The sequence below is a fragment of the Bos indicus x Bos taurus genome, chromosome 5 (assembly GCF_003369695.1).
Source record: "Bos indicus x Bos taurus breed Angus x Brahman F1 hybrid chromosome 5, Bos_hybrid_MaternalHap_v2.0, whole genome shotgun sequence".
Taxonomy (NCBI): domain Eukaryota; kingdom Metazoa; phylum Chordata; class Mammalia; order Artiodactyla; family Bovidae; genus Bos; species Bos indicus x Bos taurus.
The window spans coordinates 110,160,683-110,183,729 of record NC_040080.1 but is presented as its reverse complement, the minus strand read 5'-3'; the positions used below and the strand labels follow the sequence as shown (position 1 = coordinate 110,183,729).

Here is a 23,047-nt window from a genome sequence, read left to right as displayed (position 1 = left end):
TCTCCACTTGAATAGCTTGACATATAACTCATTTACTTGCTTTTTATTGTATATATTAGCCTAGTAGAATATAACATTTGTGATAAAAATAAGCTGTTATGGAATGGAGGTAATTTATTTAGTTAGTAATTTGGCTGTTTATTCATAACAGCAAACAGAACCGATAAATAGAAAAACAGTAAATAATGGCATCTCCAAGCAATAGCAAATATTTTTAGTGAAGTTTATCTTCTAGTGGGATAAGATAAACAGATGGGTTACTAAGTAATAGATCGAAGTGTTACTTGCTCAGTAGTGTACTACTCTGCAACTCCAGGGACTGTAGCCACCAGGCTCCTCTGTCCATGAAATTCTCCAGGCAAGAATATTGGAGTGGATTGCCATTCCCTTCTCCAGAGGATCTTCCCAACCGAGGGATAGAACCCAGGTCTCCTGCATTGCAGGCAGATTCTTTAAACCATCTGAGCCACCAGGGAAGCCCAAGTAATAGACTAGAGAAGTGCTACAAAAAAGTTTCTATAATTTTATATAACTATAAATATTTTATATATTTAAACATAAAAATCTTCCAGCAGTTCATTGCCAGAGGGATAAACTGAAATGGACCCTGTGTATCTCGAGGGGATTATGCAGTTGTCAGTGTTAAAAGAAGCATGTGACAAGCTTTATGGCCAGTTCTTATTTGAGACCCCATTGAGAGAAGCAGGTGAATACATGCTCTATGCCATAGGAAGAATGAAGAGAAAATTCTAGAGTTTTTTTAAAATTAGAAAGTAATGATTCTTGAAATCTTTTACTGATATTGAACCTACTTATATTCAGATTATTAGCACAACTGAAAATTGAGAAAATTATTATTTTTAAGATTAAATATTCATTAGGAAATGAAAGGCAATTTATGACTTACACTTTTAGGGAAAATAATTGGAATAATTTTTGGATGACTTAACAAATAGTTTGGTCTTTTTTAAAAACACTCATCTTGGTAAAGCCTGGTACATTATGAGGTCAGATTATTATTTCAACTTGACAGTATTTTGAACTTTATATATTTTATATTCTGCTAACTGACATAATTTCTAGAGTCATTCTCTCTCTTGGCAAATTATGATTGGGACAAACTAAAACTCTAGGTTGGCATGGAAATAATCCTGGAACAGGCGTTTCATTCTGTTTCTGACTTGCTGTGTTTTCTTGGAAAAATTACATAATCACTTAATCACTCTTACCTTATCATTTAAAAAAAATGTTGAGATTAAAATGTAAATCTAAGTTTAGTTAGATAGTTTTGTCCAATTTTTTTCCCCAAAGACTCCTTTTTATTATTTATGTTATGCAGAACTCGAATTTAATGAAAATTTCTGTGGAATAAATAAATTGCCTTTATAATGATTAAGCCAGAAATAACTTCTCTCTCCATGAATAAAAATACTCCTGAAGTATTCAAACAGAGTTAGCCCATTATACCATTCTAAGCTGATATTACATCCACAAGTGCAAAATCTCAGCTTTTTTAACTTCCCATGCAGCATTATTTCAGACAAATGTAGAATTTATTTTAGCTTTAAAATATTAGAAATATCCCTTGTAGCTTCCTTTTTAACTTGATGGATCCTTAGTAATATAGGAAAATTCTTTATAGAAGTCCCTGTATTTTATTTAGAAAGATTTTTTTCTGGTTCAAGAAAATGTATGTTTTGTATAGTGAACATTTTGAAAAGTTTTAGTTTCACATACTTGTATATTTACTTGTTTAGCTATGACCTCAAAGTGTGTGAAAGGCTTACCTGAAATATGTGACTTTATAAATAGAATTTTTTGATACTTTAGTATCATATCTTTACTTGGAGCAAGATAGATAAATTCCCTCTATAAAAATCAAAAGATGATGGGATTTTGGTACCTAAAAGTCCAGAGGTAGAAACTAGAGTATTTAAAGTACAGGAAGACCTGTCAGCTATGAAAAAGAGCCAGAATTAGTCTTCAGACACCATCAAGTCAAAAAAAGAAAACATAGATTTTACTGGGGCAAAAATAATGTAAAGTTAATAAGAAAACCTCTTTTTCACTAAATGTTGTTTAACAGATTTAATTAATTTTTATCTATTATATTGAGTTTGCTTTAAAAGATATTTTGAAATCATACTTTGGAATTTATAAAGTTTGGTTACCTTATAAATTCGAATTTCTCTGCACTTGAGCAGATTCTCATGATTGCTAAGGTTGATGTGGAAATGGCCAGCTTGTATGCAGTCTGTTATTAATAAAAACTTCAGGCATTTTTACAAAATTTACATACATTAGACAAAGAAATTTAAAACAATGATTAATATTAATGGCAAAAGCTGTGGTTCTTATAATTCTGTAGTATCAGATATTTGTCAAACTTTTTGTTTTATTATATTTTATCTGCCCAAAATGAATTTTAGTGCTAAATCTTTAGTATTAGAGACTTATCATATTGTCATTGTCCTTCTTAAGCTTTAATTCCATTGATAAATTCCCTTGAAGAAAAAAATTTCTATCCATTATGTTATCCATTATTAATGATTAGTCATCATCCCAAATTGTTATTTTTTTGTTGTTGTTAAAATGCAGCTATTGTTAAGTTTCTTATTTACTACTCTTTAATTCATATCATTCCATACACCTCTCCTTCCCAGGGCCTAACTTTCTTATATAATTTATATGGCTTTCATTTTCAGATCACATCTTCATATTCCTCTCTACAGTGTACACCTAAACTCTAGTTATTCGATTTCTTAATACTAGGCATGTTTTATCTCAAACGTCTTGTAATTTTTTTTTCTTTCAACAGTGACTTGTCATGGTTGTTTTATATTCTAAAGGACATTGATTATTTACTTTGTCAGTTTTCCACAGCTAACCTTGAGTTAACAGTCATCCCAATTAAAATAGCCCACAGCTTATTATGCAGATTACTAATATTTAATAACAAGGTATCATGAGTTCTGATGAAAGTTGATTTTGAGGGTGTATAAAGGTTAAAATATAATAATCACAACCAACTGGTGCTATCCACTTTATATTAGACACTGGTTATTTACTTACACTCCAGAAATGTGATTTTTGTGCAAATGGTTGGATAATTCTTTGAATTTGCCACTTCTTCATTATCTAAGAATTAGCTACTTCTTCATTATCTAAGGAATTTACATAATTCCAAAGTATATCAGATGGTAAGATAGTCATTATTCAAATTTGTATAACCACAAACAACTATTGATTGAATATTTTTCAGACTTATTTGAAATAGTTTATTGATGGATTTATTGACCTATTAATCCTGAAAAAAGCTTATTTGCCTCTTAAACACAAGTCTGTGGGCCCAATTTCTGATTTGTTATTTTAGGCAAAATCAATTCAGAAAGTATACCCGAATATATATTTTAAGAAGTACTACCCAAATAGATTTTATTCAATGTGTTACATATTTAATTTTATATAACATGGGAATTGTAACATCCCCGAATTATATAAATGTCATTCTAAGTTTTATAACAATATTTTTCTTTTCCTTCAAAAATCCCTTGCACGTCCCCAGCTCCAGGAAAAGTCGTGAATCTCACCGTCGAGGCCTTTAACTATTCAGCAGTAAACCTGATTTGGTATTTACCTCGGCAACCAAATGGCAAAATTACTAGCTTCAAGATCAGTGTTAAACATGCCAGAAGTGGGATAGTTGTGAAGGATGTTTCAATCAGAGTAGAGGACATTTTGACTGGGAAGCTGCCAGAATGTAATGTAAGTCTCATGGAACGTTTTCTGTGTCTCAGAATTTTAGGTAAATTACATCGTGAAACGCCCTGCATCTGGATACTATGTATTTTTACCAAAGTGATTTATTAGCTATTTGATTACTTATAGTATCATATTATATACACTTGACTATAGTCAAGGTAAAGTAAGAGAAGAGTTTCAGAATTCAACAGTGAGATATAAAAAATCCCTTAGGGAGCTCTGGAAAGGCTTGATAGGTATAGAGTTTGTGATAGGCCTTGGAATAAGTAGGTGATGGTGTGAGGGTGGAGGATACTTTGTAAGCCTTAAAGTAGGAAAGCATAGGGTATCACTGGGAAAAAGAGAATACTTCCATGTGACAGGATGGGAAGGGAACAAAATAGTAAAGTTTACACTTGTGGAATAAGATTGTTTTTGTTGTATCTTATCTTTAGTGAAGAATTTGTTACTATTCTAAGCACTGATGTGAAATCCTTGGAAGTACTGTAATTATGCTTTTTAAAAATTAATTTTGGTGATCACTGTGATACTATTGATGAAAAGACAAGCAAAATTACTTTTTTTAAAAAAATGCTTTAAGTTAATGGAAGCCACAAATATTTTTAATTTAGATATATTTCTAATATACATAAACACACACCCATATGTTCTTTGGTGTTATCTTTTGAATGTTTATGCGGAAAAATGATCATAATATTAAGACAGTGATGTATATTAGAAATTTCACCAAAGGGAAAAAAAATTTATCTTTTTGGCTCTTAAATTTTTAATGTGGATTTAAAAAATTTTTAATAATCATTTTGCTGTAGTTATACCTTTATTCAAAGTCACATGAAATCCTATTCATAAGAAAGATTAAGGTATAAATAAACATTCTATTCTGAAACTGTGGACAATGGTATTAACCATGTAACTATAGATAATAAATGGGTATAATTAAAATCTAGCAGATTTATCTGTAGCTGTAACAAGTAGTACACGCACAAAATAATATTTGTAATATAAAGAAAAAAATGAATCACACTTATCTTTACCAAGTGTTACATTATTTTCCCATTTATGCTTGTTTTATTCATTAGGAGAATAATGAATCTTTTTTATGGAGTACAACCAGCCCTTCGCCAACCCTGGGGAGAGTCACGCCTCCACCACGTACGACGTATTTATCTAGCATGTTGTCACAGAGTAAGATTAGCTCTGTGTGGAAAGAGCCTATCAGTTTTGTAGTGACACATTTGAGACCTTACACGACGTATCTTTTTGAAGTTTCTGCGGTTACAACTGAAGCAGGTTATATTGATAGTACGATTGTCAGAACACCGGAATCAGGTATGGGGTTTTTTTTGGTAGGAAAAAAAGTTAAATTATTCATAGAATAATCTTTTTTTTTTTTTTTATTCATGTAGATCTTTTTGTTAAAGATCTTCCTTCTCTTTCAGTAACTTTTTTCTCCCTAATAATGGATAATAGTCATGCCATTTGGAGCATCTTCAATTTCAATACTCTTCTAAGATACTGACATAAGCATCTAAAAGGAGAAAGGAGATTTGAAAGAAAAGATTCTTGAGCTAATAACCATGCTCCTAAGATCAGCTCTTATCATTCTGTGATCTCAGGAATTTTTAATAATAGTCTCTGTTTGTCTACATTTTACATTATCATCTGATGATGACTTATCTCACTGATATTGCTGTTACCAGATATGGAGATCACACCTGCAGTAGCAGAAATATCATATGATTAAAATTCAGTATTAGATAAAAACATCAGTTAGAAAATGCCTACCTACCTGTATCTTCTCTGTACTGCAGTTTCTTTTTGTGATGAATGGAGACATCTTCATTGTGGATATGGTGTTAGCACTAAATGAGCATTATTAGATATTACTACTACTAAATTCTAAGTACATATTTCTAGGTATAGTATTTGTATATTTAATTATATTATGTAGGCCGTGCTGTGCTTAGCGGCCCAGTTGTGTCCGACTCTCGGCAACCCCATGGACTGTAGCCTGCCAGGCTCCTCTGCCCGTGGGGATTCTCCAGGCAAGAATACTGGAGTGGGTTGCCATGCCCTCTTCCAGGGAATCTTCCCAACTCAGGGATCCAACCCAGGTCTCCCACATTGTGGGTGGATTCTTTACCATCTGAGCCACCAAAGAAGCTGAAGAATACTGGAGAGGGTAGCCTATCCTTTCTGGAGGGGATCTTCCTGACCCAAGAGTGAAACTGGGGTCTCCTGCATTGCAGGTGGATTCTTACCACCTGAGATACTGTTATGTCACTGTATTACACACTACAAGACAAAATATATAGTAGCAGACATTCAGTTATGATTGATAATTTTTAGGTTACTGGGCATTATTCCTGGTAGGGTAATTTCACTAAAGCATAGTATTTTTTTTCTGATGACGTAGGTGTTAGGTCTTGTCATTTCATTACATGTAAGTGTGAAGGTTTTTTTACCTTAATTTAAATAAAAATCTCTGAAGAAGACCATTTCCTCTTCCATACTCCTTACTTCTTATTAAGAAAAAAAGAAATAATTTCATGAGAGTCACACAAAGTGAAATTTGGTTGACAAGAAGTTTGTTTTTAAAAATATTTAGAATGTTTTATTTCAATTAAAGATGTTTTAAAATATTAGATACACGTATGAAAAATAGACCTCAATGGACGTGAATTGGAGCAAACTCCGGAAGATAGTGAAGGACAGGGAAGCCTGGTGTGCTGCAGTCCATGGGGTCGCAAAGAGTCCGATATGACTGAGTGACTGAACAACAACAAATGAAAAACAGACTTTTAAACAGCATTATTATTTTTATGTCACCAATATTACATTGGAATGCAGGTTATAAATTTCCTTTCAGAACCAAATACAGATATTGATAGAAAAAGTAAAATCACTGCCGATAGATTCCGAGGGTTGAGTTACTACTTTGGCCCTTCCACCTGTGTACAGCAGAGGGAAAGGGTTTATCAAGCCAGATGCTCAGGGCTTGTTGATGCAATACTTATTAATATATATGCTTCAGGACAACGTAACTGTACAAAGAATTGCATAGCAATGAAACACCCTGTGCAGTCATGCACAACATTAAATAAAAATAGTAATGGTTACAAATAAGGAGTTTAATGATCCACCATTTATTCGCATTCTTCAATTATAGCCTATTTTTTAAGTTGAAAAAATGCTTTACTGTGTGATATTTTTTCTCTGACTTTGTATTTTCTGTATTTAATAAGGTGCTTTTAATTCATTGTTTCCCTATAATTTTAGTGCCTGAAGGACCACCACAAAACTGTTTAACAGGCAACATTACAGGGAGGTCCTTTGCAATATCATGGGACCCACCAACTGTAGTAACAGGAAAATTTAGTTACAGAGTTGAATTATATGGGCCATCAGGTAAGTCTTAATCAATTTTATGTTTATATTTTGGAGTAAGAATTGTATAAAATATTTTACTATTTTCAAACTTTTTAAAACGTACTGAACTGTTTTTAAAAGACCCTTAGCAATGTTGAAACTCTTAAAACTTTTGTTTATAGCCATAAATAAGGATGGTAAAGCCTTGTCCATGTTCCATATTTCATGACAAAGGGCTGAAACAATGAGAGAGAATCCTTCAAGAAGAGAAACATTAGAGGAGATACATTTTTTCAAATATTTGATCAGGAGGACCTTGACTTGCTCTGATTGCAAATGTATTTATGAAGAAAAATGGGCTTCAGTTATATTAAATCAGATTTCTGCTTAGAACAAAGAAACCATTTCAAATAATTGGAGGTCTCTAAAAATAATATGAGCAACTTTATAGTGTAGTGAGGTCACATCTTTATGAAGAAGCAAGAGCAGGACATCTACTTGTCAGATATTTTGAGGGCTTCAAAAACTATACTAGTGGAAGTTAAGTAAGCTCTATAATTCTTAATCCAAGATTTTATGGTTCTATGAAAGAAATTTATTTCAAATAGTAATGAAATAACATAAATGCACATATTGACATTTATTTGAAAGAATGGAAAAATAGACAAAGGTCCAAATTAATCATTTTGAAATTTCTAGGAATCTGTCATGAATCACATGAGTAACCTTTATTTCTCATCCCTGAGTACCTTCAGTTCAGTTCAGTTGCTCAGTCGTGTCTGACTCTTTGTGATCTCATGGACTGCAGCACGCCAGGCCTACCTGTCCATCACCAACTCATGAGTTTACTCAAACTCATGTCCATTGAGTCAGTGATGCCATCCAACCATCTCATCCTCTGTTGTCCCCTTCTCCTCCCACCTTCAATCTTTCCTAGCATCAGGGTCTTTTCCAATGAGTCAATTCTTTGCATCAGGTGGCCAAACTATTGGAGCTTGAGCTTCAGCATCAGTCCTTCCAATGAATATTCAGGTTGATTTCCTTTAGGATTGACTGGTTTGATCTTCTTGAAGTCCAAGGAACTCTCAAGAGTATTTCCAACACCACAGTTCAAAGACATCAATTCTTCGGCCCTCAGCTTTCTTTATGGTCCAACTCTCACATCCATATGTGACTATTGGAAAAACCATAGCTTTGACTAGATGGACCTTTGTTGGCAAAGTTCTGCTTTTCAATATGCTGTCTAGGTTTGTCAGAGCTTTTCTTCCAAGGAGCAAGTGTCTTTTAATTTCATGGCTGTAATGATTTTGCAATGATTTTGGAGCCCAAGAAAATAAAGTCTGTCACTGTTTCCATTGTTTCCCCATCTATTTGCCATAAAGTGATGGGACTGGATGCCATGATCTTAGTTTTTTGAATGTTGAGTTTTAAGTGAGCTTTTTAACTCTCCGCTTTCACATTCATCAAGAGGCTCTTTAGTTCCTCTTCACTTTCTGTCATAAGAGTGGTGTCGTCTGCATATCTGAGGTTATTGATATTTCTCCTGGCAATCTTGATTCCAGCTTGTGCTGCATCCAGTCCAGCATTTTGCATGATGTACTGTGCATATAACTTAAATAAGCAGCGTGATAATGTACAGTATTTAGGCTCCTAAAGTTCTGAAATGTTTTCAGACCTAAAAATATGATAGTCCTTTTCTCCCCTCCCTGCCCAATACACAGACACACATGGATACCCAGATACACCTCTTCTATTTGGTGTCATTTTTGAAAATTTTGACAAGGTACTCTCATCTGTGAGGCTAAAAACTCAAGAAGGTGTATCTACTAATTATTGACTTTAGTAACGTAGAAGTCATTAGCAATAGTCTCAGAGCAAGGAGGAACAAGGAGAACATATATCATACCTGACCACCTAGTCTCTTGAGGGCTCTGGGGAAAAAGTAATCAATCTGTCCCCACCCTTGAGGAAGATCTGCAGGGAACAGAATCAATGGTCTCAAGGGAGAGCTAGGTTTCAGTTACAGCAAGAAGGGGGAAAAGCTATGCAGAAATAAAGTTGAGGATTTAAGGAATTTTGATGATGACCCAGTTAAGAAATTTTGCTCAGAAACTAAACTACAGAACATTTCTAAATATATCTTTTTCAATATGAGTATGAAACGCTGTCACTGTTTTTATATTGGTAAAACCTAACATATTCCTTTAAAATATGCCAAAAAATAACATGACCGTTCAATAGGGCTTTATATTAATATAAAAGTAATTTTAAACATGAAATATTTCTGGTTTTTTTCCATCTTGGTAAAATTGACACCGGTGCAATTCTAAGCGAAATGTTTAACATATATTCACTTTTAAAATTGTAATAGTGCATGTCAGTGCATATGTTAACACTTCAATTACTCTATACTTAATTAAGAATGATTACATGCTTGAAGAATACATAATCCACAGTTATGTTTTGCTTTTTGTAGGTCGGATTTTAGATAACAGCACTAAGGACCTTAAGTTTGCTTTCACTAATCTAACACCGTTTACGGTATATGACGCTTATGTTGCGGCTGAAACCAGTGCGGGGATCGGACCTAAGTCAAATATTTCAGTATTCACTCCTCCAGAAGGTGAGAACATCTCCTCTAGTGTGTGAATGGGAACTTTACTGAGTCAGTTAAACTTTGTATTAGAAACTGTTTGGTTGATATTTATCTAATTCATGTTATTTCCTTATCGGATGACTCCCTAGTACATTCTGAACATGTGTTCCTCAGAACACTAAACCCATAGCAGGCCTCTTGATAAGAGGGGCCAAAGAGCAAGTGGACATCACAGCAAACGTTACATGCTGTGTCAGCCTGCGTCTTCACAATGAGTACTACTGGCACAATCTCAAGACTACATACATTTAACATGGCTTAAACCCCATTATTTACTGTATATTCTGTTTTTCCACAAAATAGTGTTCAGAGAAATCCACATATCCCGCAATGCCTGTGGTGGTGTTGCTGCTCAGTCACTGAGTCGTGTCCAGCTCTTTGCGACCCCAGGGACTGCATGCAGCTCCTCCGTCCTTCACTGTCTCCCGGAGTGTGCTCAAATTCATGTCTGTTGCGTCAGTGATGCTATTTATAATCAAAAGGATATTCTAAGCAATTGAGGGTTCCTGGAAGGTGCATAATATAAATTTACCAGAATAGGCTGAAATTATTTTCAAAATTTCTCCTGAAGAAACTATTTGTATATGTTAACTACCACAGTCTAAGGCTAACTGTAGTGTTTAAAAAATATTACCATGCCATTTCACAACCTGTTTTCTGGGCCCACACCAAATTTGCTCAATGTCTTTCTTTATATATTGTACTTATTTAGGAGAATTCAACAATTTTTTTTTTTTACAATCACACTAACACTTGATAAAACAGATTTTGTTTATGTGATAGCTAACATTCAGTGAGTTGTGAGTTAAACACACATGTGTGCACACGAACACATGCATGCACACACACAGACAAGGTTGGGCATACCTTCATCAGATAAATCATTCAAGTATTTGACCATGAGAGGGCAGCAACTGTTAGGGAATTTTGTACTTCTCCCCCATTTCAAAGAATGACCCTTGAGATTATCTTGCTATTGAAAGAATGTAAAATTTATGTTACATCGATTTCAAATGAAAATAGTAATGTGTACATGGTTTCAATACACAGATTAAAGAGAAGCACCATATATAAAATAGACAAAAAAAAAAAAAGTGTTTTTATTTTTTTCATACCAGAATTTCTCTTTTGCATTTATATCAGAAGAGTCTTAGCATGTATGTCTTCTCCCTTAGACCTGAAATTTCTCCCACTTCTACCTAAACCTGCTCTTAGGAATTTTCAAGAAATCTAGACAGATTTATGTATGCTTGCCAAACACAAGATGCCAGCAACGTGGCCTTTATCAGACTTAGAGCCCTTGAATCTGGTCTTTTCTCGACCAACCCAATTGACCAATTTCTATTCTCATGTTGTACAATTAAATAAATTCAACCTTATTTCAAATCAAGCTGATTTTGGTGCTCCTAACTGAATCCACAATTTAAAATAATTGTTTTATTGTCATGATTCTTGGCCTACAGCATTTGACCAAAACAGTGAACTAGATAATATAATGTGTGTGTGTGTGTTAGATGTGAAGTCATGTCCAATTCTGTGCAACCCCAAAGACTGTAGCCCACCAGGATCCTGTGTCCATGGGATTTCCCAGGCAGGAATACTGGAGTGGGTTGCTATTCCTTTCTCCAGGGGATCTTCCTGACCCAGGGATGGAACCTGAGTCTCCTGTACTGCAGGCAGATTCTTTGCTATCTGAGTCACAAGGGAAGCCCAGATAATACACTACCACATACAATTCCATTTTATTTAGGATATCACTTAAACATTTATTTCCCTTTCTTATGTCTTTATTATTTAATTTACAAAATAATAAATAGAATATTTAAGGACATTGTTCAACGTACTTCACATGGGTTATTTTTGATGCCAAGTCATCTTGAATAGATGACTCTATTTGCCCTGTATGCCCGGTGATTTACCTCAGTTTTGTCTTACTGCCTCCTGAACTGCTCGTCACCTGCTCACCACATCCAAGTGGCTCTCAGAACCCACTGGAAACTAAGGTGGCCTTCGTAGCTGTAAGGGCAAGCGTGGCATGGTTCTTTTCTCTGCATGCCTGCTTCCTCCATGAAGTTCTCAAGGAATAGTTCAGCCAAGGGGTCTCAGTGATATACTGGGGCAAATGCAGTGAATGTAGACTCTGACACATTAATTAATCCTGGTCCCACTGATTAAAAATTTGCCATAAAGGAATCTTTAAGCTGTATGAGAACAATCAAATAACTCATTAGAACATACACACTTTGAGTTATAATTGATACTTTAATTTTCTAGTATTCTTTTTATTCATTAATATAACAGGTTCTTCGTATTCTAATTAGTTTCTCAATTTTATTCTTCATATTTTAAAAATAGTCTGTAGTCTAATTAGGAAATCAATTAGAGCCAGCTTTTAAATTAATATATTTTAAAACAACCAAGGTTCTAACAAATCTCCAGATATTCATAGAAAAATATTGAATTTATTTCTTATAGAAAATATGTGTTATCACATTATAACAGGGCTGATTTCATTAATACTGAGAATGATATGGTCCATTGTCAAAGAAAATCAACATGATGTTGTGAAAGCAGTTATCCTATGTTTTTCATAATTTTTCTGCATTTCCCTTAATATTTTACTGAGCAGATTTCTACTTAGGCATGAAGAAGAGATGGTTTTGGAAAAAATGATGATAATCTCCAGTGTTACAAAATGTCATAGTTGCCATTCCAGAATGAAACAACCTGCTGAATATAGCAATGACAACAGATTTTTGCTTGTTATTTTTATGTGGGTTAAAAAAGTCTTAAGTAAATTTTGCTGCTTCAAATCCCCTAAAACTTCTCTATGACTAGTGTCGAATATCTTTTAAGAAAGTTTACATCATGTCTTAAAAGCAAAAAAAGTATTGAAATCCATCTTTGCTCCCCCATAAATAGACTATTGAAGTGAAGACTTGTCCTCAGTAATTTCAATTTGCTATTTTCTGCAAATAGTAGTAACATCTTTGTAGGGAGATCACTGAGAAACTGTCAACTTTGTATTTTTCAGGATTCTCCATGATTTTTATTTTTCAAATTTTCAGATTCAGTAGATTTTTACAAAATTCACTTCCAATGGGAGTTTAATTTGCTAGATAAGGGCAAAAATTATTTTAATGTATTTTCTTTACCCCAATACCACTTGTCTCCATTGTTTTCTAGGAGTTGACTTTTTTTAAATTGGAGATAATTGCTTTACAAAATTGAGATGGTTTTTGCCATACATCAACATAAATAAGCCACAGGTATACTACTAATCATTCTGAATTTTTTTTTTTTACCAATTATATGTATACTCTGTTTCCTATTTATTAGTAAAATTTATAGATGTATTGACCTGAGAATGATTCATAGGTCATCCTCATAGACAACACCTTCAGAATTAATGCTGAACCATGAATAATTGCCTGTGTGTTTGATTTTCTTTAGTTAATTTGGTATCAATATTAAAGGAGTTTGATCTAATCCACACTTCTCTGGTTTCTCCATGAGAATTTTTGGTGTAACATATCAAGTGTCTTTCCAAAGACAAGATACAATGCTGTGTCCTTCATTTCCTTTATCCCCTAAGCTTTTTCTTCTTTCATAAAAAAGAGATAGCCTTACAGTTGTTCTTACACAAGTTTGGGGTACATTTTTAGGGTAATAGAGAACCACTTAACTTTGGATTGTGATTGTTAAGCATTAGTGTTATGGGGCAATACTTTTTAAGTTGTATTGAAAACTATAAATTAGAAGATAAACAATGTCTATTTTTAGGTTTGGCTAACAGAATAAGAGACAATACAATTTAAATATACTGTTGTGGGTAATTTTTGTTGCACCAAATGGTACTGACCATTTCAGGTATTTTATAGTAGGTGGGATTTAGTTATCTGATGACTCTGATCAATATAGTTATTAAACTGCTTCTTCAATTGAGATTCTACATGAGTTCAAATTAGGTGGGAAAATGCCAGATCTCTTCTCTGATTTATATTATGCAGTACTGACTAAGACTTCATCCACATAGCAACCCCAGAAATGTCAAAGAAAGGTGGAATGGAGCTTTGCCAGTTAAATAGCTGTGTTGTTTTCATACTCTGTGGTTAATTGGAAAGGTTCTCTACTCCTGAATGATGTCAATATGATAAATATGAAAGAAACATAAGTTTAGCAACAATGTATGGTAATGAAAGAAATCTTATATAAGAGGTGACCTATGCAAAGGCTTTTTATCTGTCTTCTTACTCCCTCTATCCTTAAGTGCCTAGAACGTGACCATATGATGAGTCCTCAGTCTGTTGAATGACAAATGAATAAATCATTTATTGTGGGGTTCTAATTTAGAACTCTTCCTCCATCTTTCAAAAATTAAATTGTTTTTCCTTCAGATTAGAATACCTGTGGGGAAATCAAGGTAAAGAATTATCCTCTGTATAGAGACACAGAAATGTTTTTAGCAAAGGAGATTGAAAGAATTGACAAGTTATGAGTGTACCCATGTAACATTTATCTCTTAATTTTGAGCACAGGTTTTACCCATACTGGACTCTGGAGACTTGACTGCAATAATCAAATAATAGGCTTCTAATTTCAGAGTTCAGAGTATTTTCTAAAATCACTCTTGTCTCAGAAACTAATACTGTCACTTGATATTGGTTAATGATTCCATTGGGTTGTCATGGTTTTGAGATTCAGAGTTCAGCTATCTAGTCATTCATTAGTCAACAAACATTGAGAAATATTTACACTATTAAAATATCTAAGGAGTTGTTTTGTACTGATTACTTTATAGGGACCAAAAAACCCAACTCTTAATCTCTAAGATGAAATACTACATGATTATGCTAACTTCATGTTTAACTTCAGCTTAATTAGGTTCATTAATTATAAATAATATTTACGGGAGTTGTGACATTAATTCCTTTCTGTTATCTTAAAGAAGAATAGAATCATTCTTCGTTTGTATTTTATCCTTAATATGTCTTTCTTCCAACTGGAATTTGCTAACTGTGTGTAATATTTTACCTTAGGGAAAGAAATGTAATGTATGACCACATCCTAATCATAAAGAACAGTGCTTTTATGTCACATTTTCTCTTTCTTCAGCCAGCATACTATAAAGTCTTTTGAACCATTTATTCCTTATTGTAATCTTGTATAGTGATAGGAAAGATTTAATGACACCCATTTTAGAGATAGGGAGACTAAATGTGAAGGGAGGAATTGGCTATTAATAATCACATAATGAAATATAAACTAAAAGTGGACAAGTGCCCAAAGTAGAATTTTTCTTGGTTGATTGGTCCTGTTGTACTGGGAGGTTTCCTAGTAGTTGCCCTTGATGACATACATACATTTATTTTATGTATTTAATAATTTGATGCATTTATTCATTACAAAATGATCACCACTTGGTGACTTTCTAACTGGAATTTAAGTAGTTGGTACCTTATCTAAAACCAATTGTTTTTCCTTCTTTTTCTTTACTTCTGCAAAGAGTAAGGGCATCTGAAATTTGAGATTCACATAATTTATAAAATCAGCAGATAAAAATCCATTAATTTTTCAAACAAATTAAAAGTTGCCTAATAGAGTTTACCAGCTACATGTAATTGCATTCAGAGTATTCCAGATATTATCTGTTGGTATGTTTTAATTTTTGTAGAGCCTTCAAGATTTCTACTAGGAATTCATCAGTCATAAACAACTTTCCCTGGAAAGTTATTTTTATAAATTAATATGTTCTGAACAAATGTTATGGCATTTTGATTTGGGAAAATTATGTTACTCTGTTTCTTGTGTACATGTGGAGAGCAATGTATAGAAATTTAACATTAGTTATCTGTGTTTTTAAAGGGTCTAATACAAATCCAATTGTTCATAAATTAGTAAATTGTTTTAGTCTGTTTTCTAACAGAATTGCTTATATGCCTTCAGTCATGAGCTGCCTTCTGGAATTTTTAGAAATCTGAGAAGGTATTTTTAAAGCTCCCTCCTCTTCTCTTTTTTAGCTCCAGGTGCAGTATTTGATTTGCAGGTTGCAGAAGTAGAAGCCACAGAAATAAGAATTACCTGGAAGAAACCACGACAACCCAATGGCATCATTAACCAATATCGAGTGAGAGTATTAGTTTCCGAGACAAGAGTGATTTTAGAAGATACTCTGCTGATCGGAAAAGATGAGGTACTGCCCTTGAATTTCCTATTGTGTTGAGCCCTTTCTACCCGGTTTTAGCCCAGATAACTTGGGAGATTTGCCAACATGCAAACATAAAATATTTGACAAGCTTCAAAGTACAAAGTGAAGTAAATTTAGCTATGCTGATAATCTAGCTCATCATATTTCAATTCAAGACATTTATTATTAGTTAAGTGCTATTATTCTTTTTCAGCATATGAAAAATGTTAATTGGGCAATTAAGCAGGACTAAAGGTATTTCCATAAGTGAATGCTATTATGGTAATAAAGTTAATGAATTGTTTGGAAACTCCTGTTAAGATTTAAATACTCCTCCTAAGGTTGTGCTTGCAATTTGGAATAGTTGCCAAAGAAAGACACAATAACTTTAGTAACTGTTGTTGACAAACGGTTTTGTCCCCCTTAGTCTTAGGAACCCAGATTTCTCAAAGCTACCTCATTTAAAAACAAGCAATATACATTTGACTAAAGAAATCAAATAAATAAGAGATGAAATCACTTCATAAATATAAAATAAGAGGACAGTGTTTGCTTCTAGTCACACTGGAAGCCTTCTTTCCCTGCTTTGTTTCTATTTGAAAGTGTTGTGTTGGCCAAAAAGTTTGTTTGGGATTTTCTGTAAGACGCTATGGAAAAATCGAAATGAACATTTTTGCCAACCCAATATAGGCAGCACTAATTTTTCCTTCACTGTCTTCATTAACCTCATCCAGACAGCTGTTCACCTGGGAAATCCTTCTAAGACTTTAAACTGGTTGTATCCAGATATTGGTGGTTCCCGGGGCTCACAAAAAATACGTCTATTTAAGACCAGTGAGTGTAGCACACTGTAACTTGGAGGCCCTGCCTGCTGGTTATTCAGCAATTAGGTTCCACTTGTTTGGTCCAGAATCATTACTTCTTCTAGCTGTGCTCTTGTTTTTCTCCACGTATATTATCCATTCTATTCCTAGTCCCAGATTTCCTCCATTTCTGATACGCACCTGGAAGTTACCTTCAGTTCAGTTCAGCCGCTGTCATGTCTGACTCTTTGCAACCCCATGAATCGCAGCACGCTGGGCCTCCCTGTCCATCACCAACTCCCGGAGTTCACTCAGACTCATGTCCATAGAGTCAGTGATGCCATCCAGCCATCTCATCCTCTGTCGTCCTCTTCTCCTCCTGCCCCCAATCCCTCCCAGCATCAGACTCTTTTCCATTGAGTCAACCCTTTGCATGAGGTGGCCAAAGTACTGGAGTTTTAGCTTTAGCATCATCCCTCCAAAGAAATCCCAGGGCTGATCTCCTTGTAAGGAGACTCTAAGGGACTCTCAAGAGTCTTCTCCAACACCACAGTTCAAAAGCATCAATTCTTCGCCGCTCAGCTTTCTTCACAGTCCAACTCTCACATGCATACATGACCACAGGAAAAACCATAGCCTTGATTAGATGGACCTTTGTTGGCAAAGGAATGTCTCTGCTTTTGAGTATGCTATCTAGGTTGGTCACAACTTTCCTCCCAAGGAGTAAGCGTCATTTAATTTCATGGCTGCAGTCACCATCTGCAGTGATTTTGCAGCCCCCCAAAATAAAGTCTGACACTCTTTCCACTGTTTCCCCATCTATTTGCCATGAAGTGATGGGACCAGAGGCCATGATCTTAGTTTTCTGAATGTTGAGCTTTAAGCCAACTTTTTCACTACTTTACTATGTGCTTAGTGCATTCTGGCCAACCAGGACTCATTAGTACAAGTTGTTTGACCTCTGGCCCAGGGTTATAGTTTAATCCAATATTGACTCCATTCCTCTTGTGTAAAAGATGTTGAGTTATGCTTTCTCTGATACTTTAGTCGACAGCTCAGGGACAGGGCAAAAGCTTAACCCTCTGCTCCTGCTGAGAAGGCCTTAAATTAGATACTTCACTCTTTTAGGATTGTGTGGCAGGTCTCCCACTTCTGCTAATGATATCTATTGAATGATAAGCCATGCCTCTTTTTCTCTTGAAACTAAGAGACTCAGGAAAGACTTCTTGTGATCTGATCCACAATCCCTGTGACATAATAGAGATCACATGAGCTTTGGTATATACAAATCTGGGTTTATATTTGTAATTTGGTCATATAGTGTGTTTTACTGGAGAAGGAAATGGCAGCCCACTCCAGTGCTCTTGCCTGGAGAATCCCAGGGACGGGGGAGCCTGGTGGGCTACTGTCTATGGGGTCGCACAGAGGTGGACACGACTGAAGTGACTTAGCAGCAGCAGCAGCAGCAGCAGTGTGTTTTACAGTAGAGAGGTTAAGTCATGGAACTAGGAGAGAGAATGCTGGGTTTAAACCTTGGTTTTGGCCTTACTGATGGTTTAACCTTGGAAGAGTAGACCTGACCTCTCTAAACTTGTTTCCTCTTTAAGATAGGGACTCTAAGAGTCTGTGTAACACAGAGTTGTTAGTGAGGATTTAATGGATTAATGTGTGAAGAGCTTAGAACTCCACCTTGTGTATGGTAAGTCTGGTGACCTAGATAATTGTGACCTGTTGTAATTATTCATCATGGCATTGGACCTTTCACCCTCATTGGGACACAATATTCGTTTCCTTCAGTTTCAATAAAAGGAGACATTATACTTTCTTTCTGTGGTTGTATATTTCTTCATTAGATCAGGCCCATTGTTGATGTTTCTGCTTTCCTGTGTGATTGGTGTCTGGGTTTGCCTTTCAGAGGTTGGCGTGGGGAGACATGTGGCAGGAGCTCTAAGTCCAGTGAGCCAGTGTCCTACCCCAACTCTGTCTTTTCCTCCTTTTCTATGACTTTGAGTCAACTTTTGGAGACTTGCTGCCCTCATTTTTAGAGTAGAGCTTATATGCCGGCCTTCTGTTGAAGGGTATGATGAGGAGTAAAGGAGATAACAGATAAAACGTCTGGCTTAGTATGTATCCTTTTCCTTGACCTTGGTGTAGGATAAGGAATTTTCTATTCACTCGTTAACTTCTCAGAGTATAGCCTCCACACTGTGTCCTAAGAATTTTTGAAATCCTTCAAGTCTTGTTAGAAGTTGGGGAAGGCACTGGCGACCCACTCCAGTACTCTTGCCTGGAAAATCCCATGGGCAGAGGATCCTGGTAGGCTGCAGTCCATGGGGTCGCTAAGAGTCAGGCACAACTGAGCGACTTCACTTTCACTTTTCACTTTCATGCATTGGAGAAGGAAATGGCAACCCACTCCAGTGTTCTTGCCCGGAGAATCCCAGGGACGGGAGCCTCGTGGGCTGCCGTCTACGGGGTCGCACAGAGTCGGACACGACTGAAGCGACTTAGCAGCAGCAGCAGCAGCAGTGACCTCCTACACGTCAAATAAAGCATATATACGTTTGTTTTTTTTTTTGAATGTTGAGTTTTTTTTTTTTTTAATATTTAATTTTATTTTATTTTTAAACTTTACATAATTGTATTAGTTTTGCCAAATATCAAAATGAATCCATCACAGGTATACATGTGCTCCCAACCCTGAACCCTCGGATATACGTTTTTAACTGTCCTCATCTTCCCTGTGTCCTCCAAAACCCATTCCTTTACCTCCACCTCCCCAGCTTTTGACACAACCGTTTTCTCCCTAGTACTTGCTCCACTGTCATATACTGCAACTTTGCAAAACAATTTGGCCTTGTACTATGAAAAAGAATAAATTAAGAAAGCTAGCTCTTTTACTGTTTTCTAATTCCTTCCTTATAAGGGTATTCCGGAGAGTTCTGTCTTCAGCCATGTTAGAGTGTCAGTCACTGCTTCCTATTTGCATGTCTCTTTCACCTCGTTTTCCATGATGATTTTTCTGACACTCTGCATCCCTAATTACAATCATTTCTGGGGAAATTCTGCCAGGACTCATCACATTTAAACTCATCTACCCCATAAAACAACAAAACAAGCATCTTTTTTTGAGAAAATAGGACTTGGTTCTTGATTGGAAGGAGGAGCCTATTAGTGGTAGGGACCTATTAGTTTTCCTATGGGACAGAAGAAGAAAGTCTGTAAGGGTAATTGATAGTTTTAATGATCGATAACAAGGTCAGGAGAGAGACTGAGTTGAAACCCAGATATGAAATAACAGGCTTAGAATTCCCTGTCCCCTTGGATTGGTCACACCACAGATCTTTGATCTGTAAGTCATTGTTGAAGAATTCGGGAGGCTTTTGTGGCATTTTTATATGTCTGATGTCTCTCTTTCTGGATGATGGCACCATTATCTTGTCTTCATGAGGGCTTAGAATCTTGGGATTACCTCTGACCTTGGTTATACTTAGCATTTAATAGCCACTCAATGTTAAGGCCAGTTCAAAGTGTAACCTTCATACCTCTGTATTCCATTCTTGTGTCCTCACTCCAGCTCAGGATTGCCTGGACTATTTTTGTTAGCTTACTACACTAGTAGTTTTCCATTGTATAACAGTTTGCCGCAAGCTTAAAACAATTCACATTTATCATCTCGCAGTTTCTGTGGGTCAGGAATCCAGACAGCTTGTGTAGGTTCCCTGCTAAGGGTCTCATAGGGCTTCAGTTAAGGGTCTTTCCTTCCTGTGTTCCCATATGGATGCTTAACTGGGGAAGAATCTACTTCTTGGCTGACTTAGATTTTTGACTCAAATTAAATCTGAGTCTTGGCTGACTCAGATTTAATTTCCTTTTGATTATAAAACTGAGGGCCTTGGATCCTTGCTGGCCCCTTGACTAGAGACTGTCCTTAGCTCCAGCTCATAGGGGTCCCCCACAGTTTCTTGCCACAGAACTTTCCCAACATGGCCATCCACTTCATCAAGCCAGCAAGGACAGTCTGTATGATGTAACCATGGGAGTGACATCCCATCGCCTTTCCCTTAGTCCATTGGTTGGATGAAAATCACATTTCCCATGCAAGAGTAAGGGATTATACAAAAGCATGAACAGCATGGGTTAGGGATAGTAGAAGGATCATGAGAGAGGCATTGCTCTGCAGTTTCTGGGTTACAATCCATCCAGATTAAAGTATTAATGCATTTAAACTATAAAAGTAAATAAAAAATGAGAATGGACTTGGAATATGAATATGCATCTATTTTAGTAATTAATGCTTTCCTATTGTAGCAGAAAGTCAATTGATACTGTCCAAAGTAAGTGAAAACTTACATAAGAAAACTGGTTAGAGTCAACCAGGTCCAAGATGGCGGAGCTGACTTTCACTAGCCCTTGAGCCTTGGTATTTAGGCCTATTGTGACATATCAACAAGCTAAATGATACACCCATCAACATTGACTAAATCTGACCAAATGTTCTAAAAGCTTTTAATTGATTTTTTTTATAAAACTTCCTAAATCGAATTCTTTTGAAGTTCCTTTGACCTCTAGCCAACTTTGGGGTGCTTCAGAGGGCCCCTGAAACATCCCAAAGAGAGATATTAAACTGTGTTTATTTGGTTGGTTAAATTACATGAAAAAGTTATCAAATGAGTAATAAATCCTCTCATGTTATAATGTCTGGTAAAATTACTAATACAGATATCCTAGAAATTATATGGAGAAGGCAATGGCAACCCACTCCAGTGTTCTTGCCTGGAGAATCCCAGGGATGGGGGAGCCTAGTGGGCTGCCGTCTATGGGGTCACACAGAGTCGGACACTACTGAAGCGACTTAGCAGCAGCAGCAAAGTAAGTGACTCTTTGCGACACCATGGACTATATACAGTCCATGGATTCTCCAGGCCAGAATACTGGAGTGGGTAGCCTTTCCCTTCTCTAGGAGATCTTCCCAACCCAGGGATCAAACCCAGGTCTCCCACATTGCAGGCAGATTCTTTACCAGCTGAGCCGCAAGGGAAGCCCAGTGACCCTTAACGGAAAAGTAAAATATATTATCTAGTGGTTTTAGAAGTAACACCGTAAGAACTGAAACTGAAATGATTAAAGGCGTTGCTTCCAACAAATATACAAATATTGAATCATTGTGTTGCACACTGAAAAGTAATTTGATGTTATATGTTGATTATATCTTAATTAAAAATAATTGATTTCAAAATCTCAAAAAAATGTTTCTTCTAGAGAGTAAGACTTGCAGTTGTAAAGCTACAGACAGGAAAATATTATTTTCATTGAAAATCCTTCATCATCTCCTGTATTTTTAGCTACCTGCATACATCATGATCATGACATTTTTTAAAAAGTATTAAAATATAATCATCCGATGCTAGATTTGCTCTGATTTCATCACCCTTATTGAAATTTTTCCAGTGACTTCTCATGACTTGTTTGTTTCTTAACAGACAGGAGTTATTTAAGCATGCTGAAATATGCACAGGATTTTATTCTCACTGTTTAAACACATCTTTGAAAAAAAAATTGAAAATTTAATCTCAGGGTTTGAGGACTTTTATTTCAACTTCCAAGCTTATATATGAAGGTAATCAATAACATGACTAATAAATGATTGGAAATCCAGCCTCTGCTAAAATATTTGATCAACTCTGACAATAGGGTATCCACAAGCATGTAATCAGCTCCTGTTCTATAAGCTTTAAACCATGCTTCTTTGTGGTCTCACAGGCATGCATTTATTAGGTAACTATCAAGTTCCAGGCACTACGACAGGTCCAGAACATATATAAATAAGAAACTACCATGTTCTTTAACAGTTTTGAACTGAAGTATTTGTTCTCTAGTGTTTACCAGTTTATCCCATTTCTTCTCTCCAGACCCACACGGTAGCTTAGAGTAGCTTAGAGTCTGGGATTTGCAACCAGGGAAATGTATGACTAGTTTTATGAACATGAACAGCTGACTGTAGAATGGAGATAATAATACCTTTTTCTTTGGGATATAATTAAGTGATTACACGGGCAAAAATATTTATCACTGTACTTGACACAAAGTAGCTTTAAATGTTGGTGTCTCCATTAGTAATAACAATATACAATGATTTAACTTTTTATCATTTGAAAATAATGGTCATGGTTTCCCTACGGCTTAATATCCTCAGTTTCTTAACAGTCATTCATATTATTGATTACTCTCTTGTGTATTTATTGTCCAGTTTATCAATGAGCCTCTTCC

At 35.5% G+C, this 23,047-nt stretch overlaps 1 protein-coding gene across 10 annotated transcripts in view; it reads left to right on the top strand.

The window, feature by feature from the left end:
• PTPRQ (protein tyrosine phosphatase, receptor type Q) overlaps window positions 1-23,047 on the top strand; it is a 296,165-nt gene that overhangs the window by 69,930 nt on the left and 203,188 nt on the right. For all 10 annotated transcript variants that reach the window (XM_027543274.1, XM_027543276.1, XM_027543277.1 and 7 more), the window contains 5 exons: window positions 3,566-3,765; window positions 4,842-5,091; window positions 7,042-7,170; window positions 9,608-9,754; window positions 15,808-15,980. In XM_027543274.1, coding sequence (XP_027399075.1) covers window positions 3,566-3,765; window positions 4,842-5,091; window positions 7,042-7,170; window positions 9,608-9,754; window positions 15,808-15,980 — 899 coding nt within the window. The remainder of the gene's footprint in view (window positions 1-3,565; window positions 3,766-4,841; window positions 5,092-7,041; window positions 7,171-9,607; window positions 9,755-15,807; window positions 15,981-23,047) is intronic.